At 41.8% G+C, this 16976-nt stretch overlaps 1 protein-coding gene across 7 annotated transcripts in view; it reads right to left on the bottom strand.

The window, feature by feature from the left end:
• LOC120046809 (protein phosphatase 1B-like) overlaps nt 1-16976 on the bottom strand; it is a 52109-nt gene that overhangs the window by 3168 nt on the left and 31965 nt on the right. For 3 of the 7 annotated variants that reach the window (XM_038992327.1, XM_038992325.1, XM_038992326.1), the window contains exons 3-5: nt 13721-13838; nt 10432-10543; nt 3544-3601 (exon numbers count right to left, since the gene is read on the bottom strand). In XM_038992327.1, coding sequence (XP_038848255.1) covers nt 3544-3601; nt 10432-10543; nt 13721-13838 — 288 coding nt within the window. Of the gene's footprint in view, nt 1-3543; nt 3602-10427; nt 10544-13720; nt 13839-16976 lie in introns of those variants that run through there. The other 4 variants (XM_038992328.1, XM_038992330.1, XM_038992329.1 and 1 more) reach the window with 4 other exon arrangements.

The raw sequence follows: 16976 nt of genomic DNA, 5'->3' as shown, positions 1-16976 counted from the left end.
GTGTGAGAAAACAGAGTTTTGATGGCTATCCTACTATATTTATTTATCAACTTTCCTAATATTAGGAACATTGCTTTTCTTTAGAACAGGTGTATAAGCCTACCTGGATGGCATGAAAAGGAACCACGGGAAAAGCGTCCTCCATTCTCTATTTAAGTGCATAGTTGACATGTATTTTCCCGCTGTCCCTGTTTCGAGACAGGTGCATGATAATGGTCCATTCTAAATCTAAACTAATATCACACATTATTTAGTATATGTAAAGACAAGATTAAATCAAGAATAGCCTGATGGGTGACAATATTAGCCTATCACTTGTGAATGATGCCCCGCTTGTGCATTAAGGCAAGAAACAGCACATGCCTTTTTTTTGGTGACTTCTTCAAATCATAGTCGCAAACCTCATGTAGCCTAGCCCATAGGCCTATATGTTTTGATAAGGTTTGTATCACAATTAAAGTGGCCAAATAACTTCTTAAAATTAAGCACATTAATCTGCTTTACAACTGGTATAGAGCCAAACTGGCATTCATAAGCTGCGAGTGTGTTTCAAGTTTGGGGAAGATAATCTTCACCATAAAAATGCACCTTTATAATAAAAGCATTACATGCATAATTGCATTTGTGGTCACGTTGGAGAAAAGTGTTTTCCTGCTAATTAATTGCATTTTGGAACATTCTCGATTATAGCCTACTCTCGTGTGTGCATTGCTGCGCTTATAATAGGTAATTTTTGCTCATTAGTTTATCAACATTTTAAGCTAAACAATCAACCTTATATAGCTTTTAAAAGTTGTTTTAATGCGGGTGATTGTATTAATTTGGGCTATAGCACATCCCACAACTGTCCCAGAGTATGTTTGGAATATTCATCTATTACACAGAATGACAAGTTGACCAATAGAATAGGTCAACTTTTGTTCTATGGGGGATAGTAGATTGACATAGGCTAGTGCTTTTGCTGTTCATTAGGCCTACTCATCTTGTTGGCTGAAGGAAAGTAAATGTAGAAAGTTCTGACATCTTCAATATGTGCCTCCAAATTCCATAAGAGTGCAGTTGCGTCCCCAATGTGTCTATGTTCATTCACTTGTAGCCTACTTCTTAGCTGAAATGCCTGTGAGAAGGACCCAGTCACGTGACACGCATTGGCTGTATCTGAGAGAGTCTTTTGAGTGAGGTGCTTCGGAGCACGGCAGCCGGGAATTACAATTAGCCTATTATATTCAGCCCAAGGGCACAACGGACACGCTGGCCGCAAAAGGCATGGATTTTTTAGGGGGCATTACGGCGACACAAGGTGGAAGCCGCCGGGGAATTCGGACCACTTTACTTTTTCCACATCTTGTTACGTTGCTGACTTATTCTAAAATGGATTACCTTTTTTTTTAAATCCACAATCTACGCACAATACCTCATAATGACAAAGCGAAAACTGTTTTTTTTGTGGTGCAAATTCATTTAAAATAAAAAACAAAAATACCTTATTTACATAAGTATTCAGACCCTTTGCTATGAGACTCGAAATTGAGGTCAGGTGCATCCCGTTTCCCTAGATCATCCTTGAGATGTTTCTACAACTTGATTGGAGTTTACCTGTGGTAAATGCAAATGATTGGACATGATTTGGAAAGGCACACACCTGTCTATATAAGATCCGACAGTTGACAGTGCATGTCAGAGCAAAAACCAAGCCATGAGGTCGAAGGAATTGTCCGCAAAGCTCCGAGACGGGATTGTGTTGAGACACAGATCTGGGGAAGGGTACCAAAAAATGTCTGCAGCATTGAAGTGCCCCAAAAACACAGTGGCCTCCACCATTCTTAAATGGAAGACGTTTGGAACCACCAAGACTCTTGCTAGAGCTGGCTGCTTAGCCAAACTGAGCCATTCAGGGGAGAAGGGCCTTGGTCAGGGAGGTGACCAAGAACCTGATGGTCACTGACAGAGCTCTAGAGTTCCTCTGTGGAGATGGGAGAACCTTCCAGAAGGACAACCATCTCTGCAGCTCTCCACCAAATCAGGCCTTTATGGTAGAGTAAAAGGCACATGACAGCCCACTGAGTTTGCCAAAAGTCACCTAGATCCTTGATGAAAACCTGCCCAGAGCACTCAGGACCTCAGACTGGGACAAAGGTTTACCTTCCAACAGGACAACAACCCTAAGCACACAGCCAAGACAACGCAGGAGGGGGTTCGGGACAAATCTCTGAATGTCCTTGAGTGGCCCAGCCAGAGCCCGGACTTGAACCCGATCAAACATCTCTGGAGAGACCTGAAAATAGCTGTGCAGCGATGCTCCCCATCCAACCTGACAGAGCTTGAGAGGATCTGCAGAGAAAAAATGGGAGAATCTCCCCAAATACAGGTTTGCCAAGCTTGTAACGGCATACCCAAGACAACTCAATGCTGTAATTGCTGCCTAAGGTGAATCAACAAGGTACTGAGAAAAGGGTCTGAATACATATGGAAATGTGATATCGGTTTCTTGTTTTTAATAAATAAGCAAACATTTCTAAAAATCTGTTTTTGCTTTGTCATGTGTAAATTGATGAGGGGAAAAAAACTATTTAATCAAATTTAGAATAAGGCTGTAACATAACAAAATGTGGAAAACGGGTCTGAATACTTTCTGAAGGTTAGCCTATAGCGTTAAAAAAAATGGGGCAACACTTAAAAATGATATTATTCAATAACATAGAATGATGGGCTGTGCCCATAGAAATAGTGATCATTCTAGTTCTGTGGTTATGCCATCCCCGGTCTCCAGAACGGATAAGTCTTATCAGACAGGCGGGACTTTAGTGTAGCCTTGTGCTCTATGAAATACAAATCAATTAGGGAAAGCTAGACAAAATCATAAATTTAACAGAGCAAAACATACTGTAGAAAAGACAGGGGTATAAAAGAGGTTTAAACATGTACAGTATACACCAGTGGACAAAACATTAGGAACACCTTCCGAATGTTGAGTTGCAACCCCCGCCCTTCCCTCAGAACAGAAATTCGGCAGACTCTTTTTTTTAAAAATATTTTGATTGACCTTTATTTAACTAGGCAAGTCAGTTAAGAACAAATTCTTTTTGACTCCAATGCTTCCCACAGTTGTGTCAAGTTGGCTGGATGTTCATTGGGTGGTAGCCATTCTTGATACACACGGGAAACTTGAGCGTGACAATCCCCAGCAACATTGCAGTTCTTGACTCAATTAAACTGGTGCGCCTAGCACCTACTACCATACCCCGTTCAAAGGCACATAAATATTTTGTCTTGCCCATTCACCCTCTGAATGGCACACATACACAATTCATGTCTCAATTGTCTCAAGGCTTAAAAATCATTCTTTAACCTGTCTCCTCCCCTTCATCTACACTGACTGTAGTGGATTTAACAAGTGACATCAATAAGGGATCATAGTTTTGACCTGCATTCATCTGGTCAGTCTATGTCATGGAAAGAGCAAGTGTTCCTAATGTTTTGTAAACTCAGTGTATGTTCTTCAATACATTTGAGGAAAGAAGAAAAGAGCAACCTGATACTCACCCCGTCCACTTCCCTGTGTGGGTTCAGCCGCTTGTACACTGCTTCCATAACACTGTGTCTGAGGGGTGCACACACAGTGAGAGAAGTCAACACACCCTCTAAGATAATTCACACAGGTGACAGGTCAAATCAATCCCTCTCTTACATGACCGATACATTCTTTCTGAATTTTTTTTTTCTTCACTAAACCATTTACCCCAAGGAGGACATTTACACAGGAGCTAATCACCATGTGACTGTGTAACTGGGAAGGCAAAGATACCAAAGGCTTTAGACTAGAGACTAGAGACCAGACTATAGACCAGGGATGAGCTACTGGTGGCCTGCGGACAAAAAAAAAAATGACTGATGTGTAACCAGGAAGGCAGAGAGAATAGAGTGGAGACTACACTAGAGACATCGTGACTTCGGCGATGTCATTTACAAAATAGCCTCCAACACTCTACTAGGTAAATTGGATGTAGTCAATCACAGTGCCCTCCATTTTGTCACCAAAGCCCAATATACTACCCACCACTGCGACCTGTATGCTCTCGTTGGCTGGCCCTCGCTTCATATTCGTCGCCAAACCTCATTAGGTCATCTATAAGTCTTTGCTTGGTAAAGCCCCACCTTATCTCAGCTCACTTGTCACCATAGCAACACCCACCCGTAGCACGCGCTCCAGCAGGTATATTTCACTGGTCATCCCCAAAGCCAACTCCTCGTTTGGCTGCCTTTCCTTCCTTCCTCTGCTGCCAATGACTGGAACGAATTGCAAAAATCACTGAAGCTGGTGACATATCTCCCTCACTAACTTTAAGCATCAGCTGTCAGAGCAGCTTACCGATCACTGCACCTGTACACAGCCCATCTGTAAATAGCCCACCCAACTACCGCATCCCCATATTGTTATTTATTTTTGCTCCTTTGCACCCCAGTATCTCTACTTGAACATCATCATCTGCAGATCTATCACTCCAGTGTTAATGCTAAATTGTAATTATTTCACCACTATGGCCTATTTATTGTCTTACCTCCCTAATCTTACTACATTTGCACACACTGTATATAGATTTTTCTATTGTGTAATTGACTGTACGTTTGTTTATCCCATGTGTAACTCTGTGTTGTTGTTTGTGTCACACTGTTTTGCTTTATCTTGGCCAGGTCGCAGTTGTAAATGAGAACTTGTTCTCAACTGGCCTACCTGGTTAAATAAAGGTGAAATAAAATTAAATAAATAAAAAAGAGACAAAACTAGATTAGAGACGATAGACTAGAGACTATAAAGTACAGACTAGAGACTAGACTGGAGACTGTAGACTACACTAGAGACTATAGAGTAGAGTCTAGTCTCTCTGCCTTCCTGGTTAAACCTTAGTCATATTTTATTATTAATGGTCCGCGGGACACCAGTAGCTCATCCCTGATCTCTAGTCTAGAGTAGAGACTATAGATTAGACACTAGAGAGACTACAGAATACAGAGTAGAAGCAAAACTAGACTAGAGACTAGACTAGAGTATAGACTAGAGGCTAGAATACCGACTAGTCTATAGAGTAGTCTAGATACTATAGAGATTAGATTAGAGACTAGGCACTACAGTAGAGACTATAGTGTTCAGACTGGAGAGCATAGAGACTAGACACTACAAACCAGAGTATAGACTAGAGATGAGACTAGGGACTAAAATAGAGATTAGAGACTGGAATATAGACGCAGGCAAGGCATATTCACAGTTATTGTCTAAGTGTACATAAAATGCATTGAGTTTGTCTGGAAGAGAGGCATCGTTGGGCAGATCACGGCTGGGTCTTCCTTTGTAATCCGTAAAGGACTGTAACCCCTGCCACATGCGGTGGGCGTTGGAGCCTATGTAATATGATTCCACCTTATTCCTATATTGTCCTTTTCCTCGTTTGATGACTCTGCAGAGGTCATAGTAGGATTTCTTGTACTTGTTCCTGACCTCAGTCGTAGCATCAGGGTTGTCTGCGATAGCCATGTGTGTGGTAGCGCTGACCTTTAGTTTAGTGCCAACTTCTGTGTTAATCCAGGGCTTTTGATTGGGGAAGCAGTGAACCCTCACTGTGGGGACACACATCGCCGATGCATTTCCTAATGAAGCCGGTGACTGGGGTTGGCTTGTCAATGCCAAAAGCGGAGTCTCTGAACATATTCCAATAAGCACCAGCAAAGCAGTCCTGCAGCATAATCCTGATTCTGATGACCATTTCTCATTGGAGCGAGACATGAGTAATTCCTGTTTGAGATTCTGCTTGTAAACAGAAATCAGAGTACGGAGTCATGATCTGATTTGCCGAATGGTGGACTAGCGAGGGCCTTGTATGCCTGACCCTCTCTTGCTCTCCTTCTTCACCCTCTGCTTCTCTTCCAACAGTCTTTCTCAAACATTAAATAACATCTTCCAAATATTGAGTTGCACGCCTTTTGCCCTCAGAACAGCCTCAATTAATCGGGTGTGGACTCTACAAGGTGTTGAAAGCGTTCCACAGGGATGCTGGCTCATGTTGACTCCATTGCTTCCCACAGTTGTGTCAAGTTAGTTGAATGTCCTTTAGGTGGTGGACCATTCTTGATACACACAGGAAACTGTTTAGCATGAAAAACCCAGCAGCATTGCAGTTCTTGACACAAACCGGTGCGCCTGGAACCTACTACCATACCCCGTTCAAAGGCACCTAAATATTTTGTCTTGCCCATTCACCCTCTGAATGGCACACATACACAATCCATGTCTCAATTGTCTCAAGGCTTACAAATCCTTATTTAACCTGTCTCCTCCCCTTCATCTACACTGGCTGAAGTGGATTTAACAAGTGACATCAGTAGGGATCATAGCTTTCACCTGCATTCATCTGGTTAGTCTATGTCATGGAAAGAGCAGGTGCTTTGTATACTTGCAATTTTGTACCAATTTGCTTCATTCTGCTACATTCACAGTCCTCCTCCTCCAGTGGTTGGCATGCTAGCTTCAAGTGTCATTGGATTAGGGTTTGCATCCCGGCCCGGTCAGCCATACAGGGACGGAAATCATACTGTACATGGCTACTTAGCAGCCCATGTAACAGTGACCCTTCACTGTGGTCACTCTCCAGGGGATCTCTCTTGCCTCCACTATTCATGCTCTACCCTTTTGGTTCCATTGCTTACAGTGGATGTGAGATTATTTATAGCATGCATGTCCAATGCAGACATATGATGGGATTAGTATTGGCCTCGTGGGCGTGTCCAATGCAGACATATGATGGGATTAGTATTGGCTTTGTGGGCGTGTACAATGCAGACATAAGGGACTAGTATTGGCCTCGTGGGCGTGTACAATGCAGACATAAGGGACTAGTATTGGCCTCGTGGGCGTGTACAATGCAGACATAAGGGACTAGTATTGGCCTCGTGAGCGTGTACAATGCAGACATAAGGGACTAGTATTGGCCTCGTGGGCGTGTACAATGCAGACATAAGGGACTAGTATTGGCCTCGTGAGCGTGTACAATGCAGACATAAGGGACTAGTATTGGCCTCGTGGGCGTGTACAATGCAGACATAAGAAGGGACTAGTATTGGCCTCGTGGGCGTGTACAATACAGACATAAGGGACTAGTATTGGCCTCGTGGGCGTGTACAATGCAGACATAAGAAGGGACTAGTATTGGCCTCGTGGGCATGTACAATACACTGTACATGGGGCTTGTCATTTCTATACTGAAACAGGATTAGCTAAATAAAAGGCTGACATTGGCAAAATGAGTGTGTGGGTTTTTCTTTTTCATTAGACTCATAATGATGCTAACCATGTTGAAGGATACCAGATTAGACTCATAGTGATGCTAACCATGTTGAAGGATACCAGATTAGACTCATAGTGATGCTAACCATGTTGAAGGATACCAGATTAGACTCATAGTGATGCTAACCATGTTGAAGGATACCAGATTAGACTCATAGTGATGCTAACCATGTTGAAGGATACCAGATTAGACTCATAGTGATGCTAACCATGTTGAAGGATACCAGATTAGACTCATAGTGATGCTAACCATGTTGAAGGATACCAGATTAGACTCATAGTGATGCTAACCATGTTGAAGGATACCAGATTAGACTCATAGTGATGCTAACCATGTTGAAGGATACCAGATTAGACTCATAGTGATGCTAACCATGTTGAAGGATACCAGATTAGACTCATAGTGATGCTAACCATGTTGAAGGATACCAGATTAGACTCATAGTGATGCTAACCATATTGAAGGATACCAGATTAGACTCATAGTGATGCTAACCATGTTGAAGGATACCAGATTAGACTCATAGTGATGCTAACCATGTTGAAGGATACCAGATTAGACTCATAGTGATGCTAACCATGTTGAAGGATACCAGATTAGACTCTTAGTGATGCTAACCATGTTGAAGGATACCAGATTAGACTCATAGTGATGCTAACCATGTTGAAGGATACCAGATTAGACTCATAGTGATGCTAACCATGTTGAAGGATACCAGATTAGACTCATAGTGATGCTAACCATGTTGAAGGATACCAGATTAGACTCATAATGATGCTAACCATGTTGAAGGATACCAGATTAGACTCATAGTGATGCTAACCATGTTGAAGGATACCAGATTAGACTCATAGTGATGCTAACCATGTTGAAGAATACCAGATTAGACTCATAATGATGCTAACCATGTTGAAGGATACCAGATTAGACTCATAGTGATGCTAACCATGTTGAAGGATACCAGATTAGACTCATAGTGATGCTAACCATGTTGAAGGATACCAGATTAGACTCATAGTGATGCTAACCATGTTGAAGGATACCAGATTAGACTCATAATGATGCTAACCATGTTGAAGGATACCAGATTAGACTCATAGTGATGCTAACCATGTTGAAGGATACCAGATTAGACTCATAGTGATGCTAACCATGTTGAAGGATACCAGATTAGACTCATAATGATGCTAACCATGTTGAAGGATACCAGATTAGACTCATAATGATGCTAACCATGTTGAAGGATACCAGATTAGACTCATAGTGATGCTAACCATGTTGAAGGATACCAGATTAGACTCATAGTGATGCTAACCATGTTGAAGGATACCAGATTAGACTCATAATGATGCTAACCATGTTGAAGGATACCAGATTAGACTCATAGTGATGCTAACCATGTTGAAGGATACCAGATTAGACTCATAATGATGCTAACCATGTTGAAGGATACCAGATTACTCATAGTGATGCTAACCATGTTGAAGGATACCAGATTAGACTCATAATGATGCTAACCATGTTGAAGGATACCAGATTAGACTCATAGTGATGCTAACCATGTTGAAGGATACCAGATTAGACTCATAGTGATGCTAACCATGTTGAAGGATACCAGATTAGACTCATAATGATGCTAACCATGTTGAAGGATACCAGATTAGACTCATAATGATGCTAACCATGTTGAAGGATACTAGATTGAACTTCTACAGCTCCTGTACATGCCGCCATGAAATGGATTAGTGCCCAATGGATTCCGCCATAGGGCGGCGCACAATTGGCCCAGCATCGCCGGGGTAGGCCATCATTGTAAATAAGAATTTGTTCTTCACTGACTTGCCAAATTAAATAAATGGTTAAAATAAAGGCCCTACCCTTGTAATGAAGGTAGGCCTTAAGGATGACATGCTCAGGAGAGATATTAATAGTACATATTACTATCATGAGGGTGTGCAGAAACGAATATTTTAAGGTTCATTTCATTAAGCCATGCTGGTCATTTATGAAAATTTGAACATCTTGGCCATGTTCTGTTATAATCTCCACCCGGCACAGCCAGAAGAGGACTGGCCACCCCTCATAGCCTGGTTCCTCTCTAGGTTTCTTCCTAGGTTTTGGCCTTTCTAGGGAGTTTTTCCTAGCCACCGTGCTTCTACACCTGCATTGCTTGCTTGCTTGTTTTAGGCTGGGTTTCTGTACAGCACTTCGAGATATTAGCTGATGTACGAAGGGCTATATAAAATAAACTTGATTGATTGATTGATTAAAAAAATATATGTTGCTTGAAATAAAGTAGCAATTTGTTTGCTTCATGTTATGCATCATCCTCGTGCAATTATATGCATTCATTATTATCACCACAAGGTGTCAGCGCTAGCATTTGTATTATAGCTTTACTACACGTAAACAAACCACTAGCGAGGTCTGTGAGGTAAATAATACATGACTAGCACTAGCTACCGGTTCATTAAAACCACGCTATGTTTCTTAATCAAAACAATGAAGGCAATACACCTAGGTAAAATAAAGCAGACGAAGAGCTAGAAGAAACAGATTGGTATAGGGGGAGAGAGATTGATAGTGGGATAATGACTTCTGCTAGCTAACTTTTGATTTAAACAATGTGGCCGTCAAACATTGGACTAGTATGCTAGCTACATTTAGTTTAGTTAGATTAATTTCTTTCACGACAGCCAATAATATATCTAACAAGGTAAACTGATCTTACTCTACCTTCACATCACCCTAGCTGTGTGGTTATTTCCTGTGCTACCCAAATGTAGCCAACACCACCAGAGCAAACGGATAGTAAGCGGGAAATAAAAAGGAAATAAAAATGAATTGACTTTGTTTAGTGGTTATGGTAGCAAGTTAAGTTTTTTGGTTGGATCAAGAAATACAAACACGTCATTTTGTGCAAGCAAACTAACTTGCAGCGCCGGATGTTTACTGGGGAACCTCTTGGTTGCGTGTGCATATAGAATGTGTTATTGTTTTGACAGTTGAAAAGGTCTATAGACTAGAGACTAGACACTAGAAACTAGACTAAACACTATAGAGTAGACAGTAGAGGGAGGGGCCAGGCTCTTACTTGCTGGCGAGGCCTCCCCCTGGTGGCAGGTTGGGGATGCTCTCTGAGGACAAGTTTCTCATGACCGTCACCAGGTCAGGAATACCCTCCTCTCCTGCCTTCTCTATGATCTCTGAGAGGGAGAGAGAGAGAGGTGGAGAGGGTGAGCGAGAGAAAAGAGGGGGATGAGAATTGAAGGGATTCATTCAAGGTTAAATGTTGCTACATAAAACCTCAACTGCGGAGAGACAAGTGAGTGTGAGAAAATGTTACGTGTGTGTGTGTAAGACCAAGGAAGAAAGGTCAGAGCCCTGAGGCATAAGCCAGAGACAGAAAGTAAGAGTGCATGTATCATTGGAGTAGGAGACAGAGACAGACCAGAGGAAACCCTTGCAGCCCAGTTGGACTGGCTAGGTCCGGTGCCAGTTAGATGTCCCGCCAGAGCATTCCTCTCTGGAGCAGACATTCCTCTTTGCTCTGCGGGAGCTCCCTCTGGCGCTCCCCCAGCTAAACATTAGCGAAAAATTACCACAACCTTATTCCAACACTGCGGGCCAACTCTGGGGGAAGAGTTTACATAACCCCCAAAACTCTCCCCCGTTTGACAGAGTAAGTCAAATGTCAAAAAGAGACATGAAAAAAGGGGAGGATAGGAGAGAAATTAGACAAAACCGAGATGGTTGGGTCATTTGTCAAGACTGAGTGAGAGAGAGAGCAATAGAAATGGAGAGAGCGAGAGATGGTGAGTGAGAGAGAAAGTAAAGCCCTTAAATTGAAATTGAATTGAGAGTGAGAGAGAGCAAGCAAGAGAAAGACAGTGGCAGAATACCTGACCACTGTGACTGACCCAAACTTAAGGAAAGCTTTGACTATTTACAGACTCAGTGAGCATAGCTTTGCTATCGAGAAAGGTCGCCATAGGCAGACCTGCTCTCAAGAGAAGACAGGCTATGTGCACACTGCCTACAAAATGAGGTGGAAACTGAGCTACACATCCTAACCTACTGCCAAATGTATGCCCATATTAGAGAGAAATTTTTCCCTCAGATTACACAGACCAACAATGAATTTGAAAACAAATCCAATTTTGATAAACTCCCAAACTCCCATTGTGTGAAATATCAAAGTGTGCAATCACAGCAGCAAGATTTGTGATTTGTTGCCACAAGAAAAGTGCAACCAGTGAAGAACAAACACATTGTAAATACAACCCATATTTATGTTGATTTATTTTCCCTTTCGTACTTTAAGTATTTGCAAGTCTATACAGTGCCTTCAGGAAGAATTCAAACCCCTTGACTTTTCCCACATTTTGTTGCGTTAGAGCCTTATAAAATAAACTCAGCAAAAAAAAGGTCCTCTCACTGTCAGCTGCGTTTATTTTCAGCAAACTTAACATGTGTAAATATTTGTATGAACATAACAAGATTCAACAACAGACATAAACTGAACAAGTTCCACAGACATGTGACTAACAGAAATGGAATAATGTTTCCCTGAACAAAGGGGGGGGGGTCAAAATCTAAACAGAGTATATGAAATGGCTGATTATCTGTACTCTGTCAGAGATACGAAGCAGAGACAGAACCTTACCAAGTACAGGCTGAGTGACCACCAATTGGCAATAGAAACCGGCAAACATATAAAGACATGGCTACCCAAAGAGGAGTGTGTATGTGGTCACTGCACGACAGGGGAGGTAGAGACAGAGATGCACTTTCTCCTTTACTGTGAGAAATATTCCTCACCAAGAGATATATTATTCACAGATATTAAGACATTTATGCCAAATTTGTACTTATTAAACCCAGAGGAAAAACAAAAAAATACTTTTTCAGCCAAATATAGCCCACTGAAAAATAACATCTGCAGTAACTTACTATTTATTAGTGTTATTGTTATTACTATTGTTATTAGTGGTATTACTGTTATTACTATTAATAGTGTTATTACTGTGTTATTGTTATTACTATTGTTATTAGTGGTATTACTGTTATTACTATTAATAGTGTTATTACTGTTATTACTATTATTGTTAATATTGGTATTACTGTTATTACTATTATTGTATATTTTTTTAATTGATCTTTTACCCCCTTTTTCGTAGTAATCAATTGGTAGTGTCTATTGTCTTGTCTCATCGCTGCAACTCCCATATGGACTCGGGAGAGGCAAAGGTCGAGAGCCATGCGTCCTCCGAAACACAACCCAACCTAGCCGCACTGCTTCTTGACACAACGCACATCCAACCCGGAAGCCAGCCACACCAATGTGTCGGAGGAAACACCGTACACCTAGCGACCTGGTCAGCGTGTACTGCGCCCGGCCCGCCACAGGAGTTGCTAGTGCGCGACCAGACAAGGATATCCCTGCCGGCCAAACCCTCCCTGACCCGGACGACGCTGGGCCAAATGGGCCTCCGGTCGCGGCTGGCTGCGGGCTCGAACCCAGAGTCTCTGGTGGCACAGCTAGCACTGCGATGCAGTACCTTAGACTGTTAACACCCAGGAGGTCCATTACTATTATTGTTAACAGTGGTATTACTGTTATTACTATTATTATTGTTGTGATTATTATTCCAAATAATAGTGGTACAAGTAGTACGGGTGATGGTAATGATAGCAATTTAATGATGGTGGTGGTAGTAGTAGTAGTAGTAATAATGACGATGGCAGTTGTAATACTGATGTAATTTGAGGATGACAGTCAGTTTCATTTTCCATGTTTAGCCTTTTACATTTATTATACTTCTACTATTGACTGTTAATAATGATAATAACACAATTGTATTATTTTTTGTATTATTCATAATTTTATTACAATGTATATTGTATACATTGTTGCTTTGGAAATATTGATGCAATGTTTTTCATGCCAATGAAGCAGCTTGATTTTTAATTTAAGAGTGAGAGCAAGAGAACGAGAATCTGAAACAGGGTTAAGAGGGGGAATGTGACAGACAGGAGAAGGGAGAGAGAGAGACTGTTGGAAGAGAAGCAGAGGGTGAAGAAGGAGAGGAAGAGGGGGAGTGTGGAATGAGAAAGTGGGTCAAGACATGAATGTGCTTCAATGGGAGTTGATAGGCCAGCTGGAGTTCTAGCAAACGGCAGCCAGGCAGTTTTACCCAGCTGTTTAGAAAGTGTGTGAGAAGGGGATTGGAGGGGAGTGTAATACATTTTGACAGGGCCTGTGGTCCGTAAGGGGTAGGAAACTAATGCACACTTGGAGAGAAAGGTAATAGAGAATGGGATGCAGCCTGGATGAAGACAACAGTATGGAGGGGAAAAGTCATGTGTACAATCATTCTCACCTTCCACGCGAGACTCCAGAAACTTATCCAGCTCTGTATCTTTCTTCACCGCCTCCTCTGACACTTTAGGGCAGTTTGGCAAACACACCAAAACAACACTCATGTTATCCCGACTTCCCTGTAGCGGAGGGGGGAGAGAGGGATGGAGAGTCATTACATGTGTGGGGAGGCTCAGTTAACTCTGACAATAAAATAAGGCAGCTTCCTTTATACAGTGCCTTCAGAAAGTATTCAGACCCATCAACTTTTTGTTACGACCCCTTGACTTTTTCCACATTTTGTTAGGTTACAGCCTTATTCTTAATCGTTAATCGTTTTTTTCCCTCAGCAATCTACACACAATACACCATAAGCTCAGGTGCATCCTGTTTCAATTGATCATACTTGAGATTTTTCTACAAGTTGATTGGAGTCCACCTGTGGAAAATCCAATTGATTGGACATGATTTTGAAAGGCACACACACCTGCCTATATAAAGGTGCTACAGTTGACAGTGCAAGTCAGAGCAAAAACAAAGCCATGAGGTGGAAGGGATTGTCGGTAGAGCTCCGAGACAGGATTGTGTCGAGGAACAGATCTGGGGAAGGGTACCAAAACATTTATGCAGCATTGAATGTACCAAAAAACAGTGGCCTCCATATATCTTAAACGAATAAGTTTGGAACCACCCAGAATCTTCCTAGAGCTGGCCGCTCGGCCAAACTAAGCAATCGGAGGAGAATGGCCTTAGTCAGGGAGATGACCAAAAAACGATGGTCACTGACAGAGCTCCAGAGTTCTTCTGTAGAGATGGGAGAACCTTCCAGAAGGACAACCATCTCTGCAGCACTCCACCAATAAGGCCTTTATGGTAGAGTGGCCAGACAGAAGCCACCCCTCAGTAAAAGGCATATGACAGCCCACCTGGATTTTTCCAATAGGAACCAAGATTGAATTCTTTGGTTTGAATGCCAAACATCACACCTGGAGGAAACCCTGCACCATCCCTACGATGAAGCATGGTGGTGGCAGCATCATGCTGTGGGAACCTTTTTCAGCGGCAGGGACTGGGAGACTAGTCAGGATCGAGGCAAAGATGAGCGGAGCAACGTACAGAGAGATCCTTAATAAAAACCTTCTCCAGAGCGCTCAGGACCTCAAACTGTGGCGAAGGTTCACCTTCCAACAGGACAACAACCCTAAGCACACAGCCAAGACAACGTAGGAGTGGCTTCGGGACAACTCTCTCAATGTCCTTCAGTGGCCCAGCCAGAACCCGGGCTTGAACCCGAACAAACATCTCTGAAGAGACCTGAAAATAGCTGTGCAGCAAAGCTCCCCATCCAACTTGACAGAGCTTGAAAAGATCTGTAGAGAAGATCCCCAAATACAGGTGTGCCAAGCTTGTAGCGTCATACCCAAGAAGACTCGAGGCTGTGATCGCTGCCAAAGGTGCTTCAACAAAGTACCGAGTAAGGGGTCTGAATACTTATGTAAATGTGATAAATTACTAAAAACATTTCTAAACACCTGCTTTTGCTTTGTCATTAGAGGGTATTGTGTGTAGATTGATGAGGGAAAAAAACGATTAACGATTAAGAATAAGGCTGTAACCTAACAAAATGTGGAAAAGGTCAAGGGGTCTGAATTAGAGGTCGACCGATTAATCAGAATGGCCGAATAATTAGGGCCGATTTCAAGTTTTCATAACAATCGGCAATCGGTATTTTTGGACACCGATTTGGCCGATTTAATTTTTTACATTTAATTTTTTTTAAACACCTTTATTTTATCTTTATTTAACTAGGCAAGTCTGTAAAGAACAAATTCTTATTTTCAATGACGGCAGAATGACAGATTTTTACCTTGTCAGCTCTGGGATTGAATCTTGCAACCTTACAGTTATTTAGTCCAACGCTCTAACCACCTGATTACATTGCACTCCACGAGGAGCCTGCCTGTTACGCGAATGCAGTAAGCCAAGGTAAGTTGCTAGCTAGCATTAAACTTATCTTATAAAAAACAATCAATCAATCATAATCACTAGTTAACTGCACATGGTTGATGATATTACTAGTTTATCTAGCGTGCCCTGCGTTGCATATAATCGATGCGGTGCGTATCGTTGCTCCAATGTGTACCTAACCATAAACGTCAATGCCTTTCTTAAAATCAATACACAGAAGTATATATTTTTAAACCTGCATATTTAGCTAAAATAATTCCAGGTTAGCAGGCAATATTAACCAGGTGAAATTGTGTCACTTCTCTTGCGTTCATTGCACGCAGAGTCAGGGTATATGCAACAGTTTGGGCCGCCTAATTTGCCAGAATTTTATGTAATTATGACATAACATTGAAGGTTGTGCAATGTAATAGGAATATTTAGACTTGGATGCCACCCGTTGGATAAAATACGGAACGGTTCCGTATTTCACTGAAAGAATAAACGTCTTGTTTTCGAGATGATAGTTTCCGGATTCGACCATATTAATGACCTAAGGCTCATATTTCTGTGTTATTATTAAGTCTATGATTTGATAGAGCAGTCTGACTGAGCGATGGTAGGCACCAGCAGGCTCATAAGCATTCATTCAAACAGCACTTTCGTGCGTTTTGCCAGCAGCTCTTGCTGTTTATGACTTCAAGCCTATCAACTCCTGAGATGAGACAGGTGTAACCGATGTGAAATGGCTAGCTAGTTAGCGGGGTGCGCGCTAATAGCGTTTGAAACGTCACTCGCTCTGAGACTTGGAATGGTTGTTCCCCTTGCTCTGCAAGGGCCGCGGCTTTTGTGGAGCGATGGGTAACGCTGCTTCGAGGGTGGCTGTTGTCGTTGTGTTCCTGGTTCGAGCCCAGGTAGGAGCGAGGAGAGGGACGGAAGCTATACTGTTACACTGGCAATACTAGTGCCTATAAGAACATCCAATAGCCAAAGGTTAATGAAATACAAATGGTATGGAGAGAAAGTCCTATAATTCCTATAATAACTACAACCTAAAACTTCTTACCTGGGAATATTGAAGACTCTTGTTAAAAGGAACCACCAGCTTTCATATGCTCTCATGTTCTGAGCAAGGAACTTAAACGTTAGCTTTCTTACATGGCACAAATTGCACTTTTACTTTCTTTTTGCATTATTTAAACCAAATTGAACATGTTTCATTATTTATTTGAGGCTAAATTGATTTTATTGATGTATTATATTAAGTGTTCATTCAGTATTGTTGTAATTGTCATTATTACAAATGTTAAAAAAATGAATTGTCCGATTAA

This window comes from Salvelinus namaycush, chromosome 4, assembly GCF_016432855.1.
Source record: "Salvelinus namaycush isolate Seneca chromosome 4, SaNama_1.0, whole genome shotgun sequence".
NCBI lineage: Eukaryota > Metazoa > Chordata > Actinopteri > Salmoniformes > Salmonidae > Salvelinus > Salvelinus namaycush.
The sequence above is the reverse complement of the archived record's forward strand: the minus strand, read 5'-3'. Positions and strand labels throughout refer to the sequence as shown.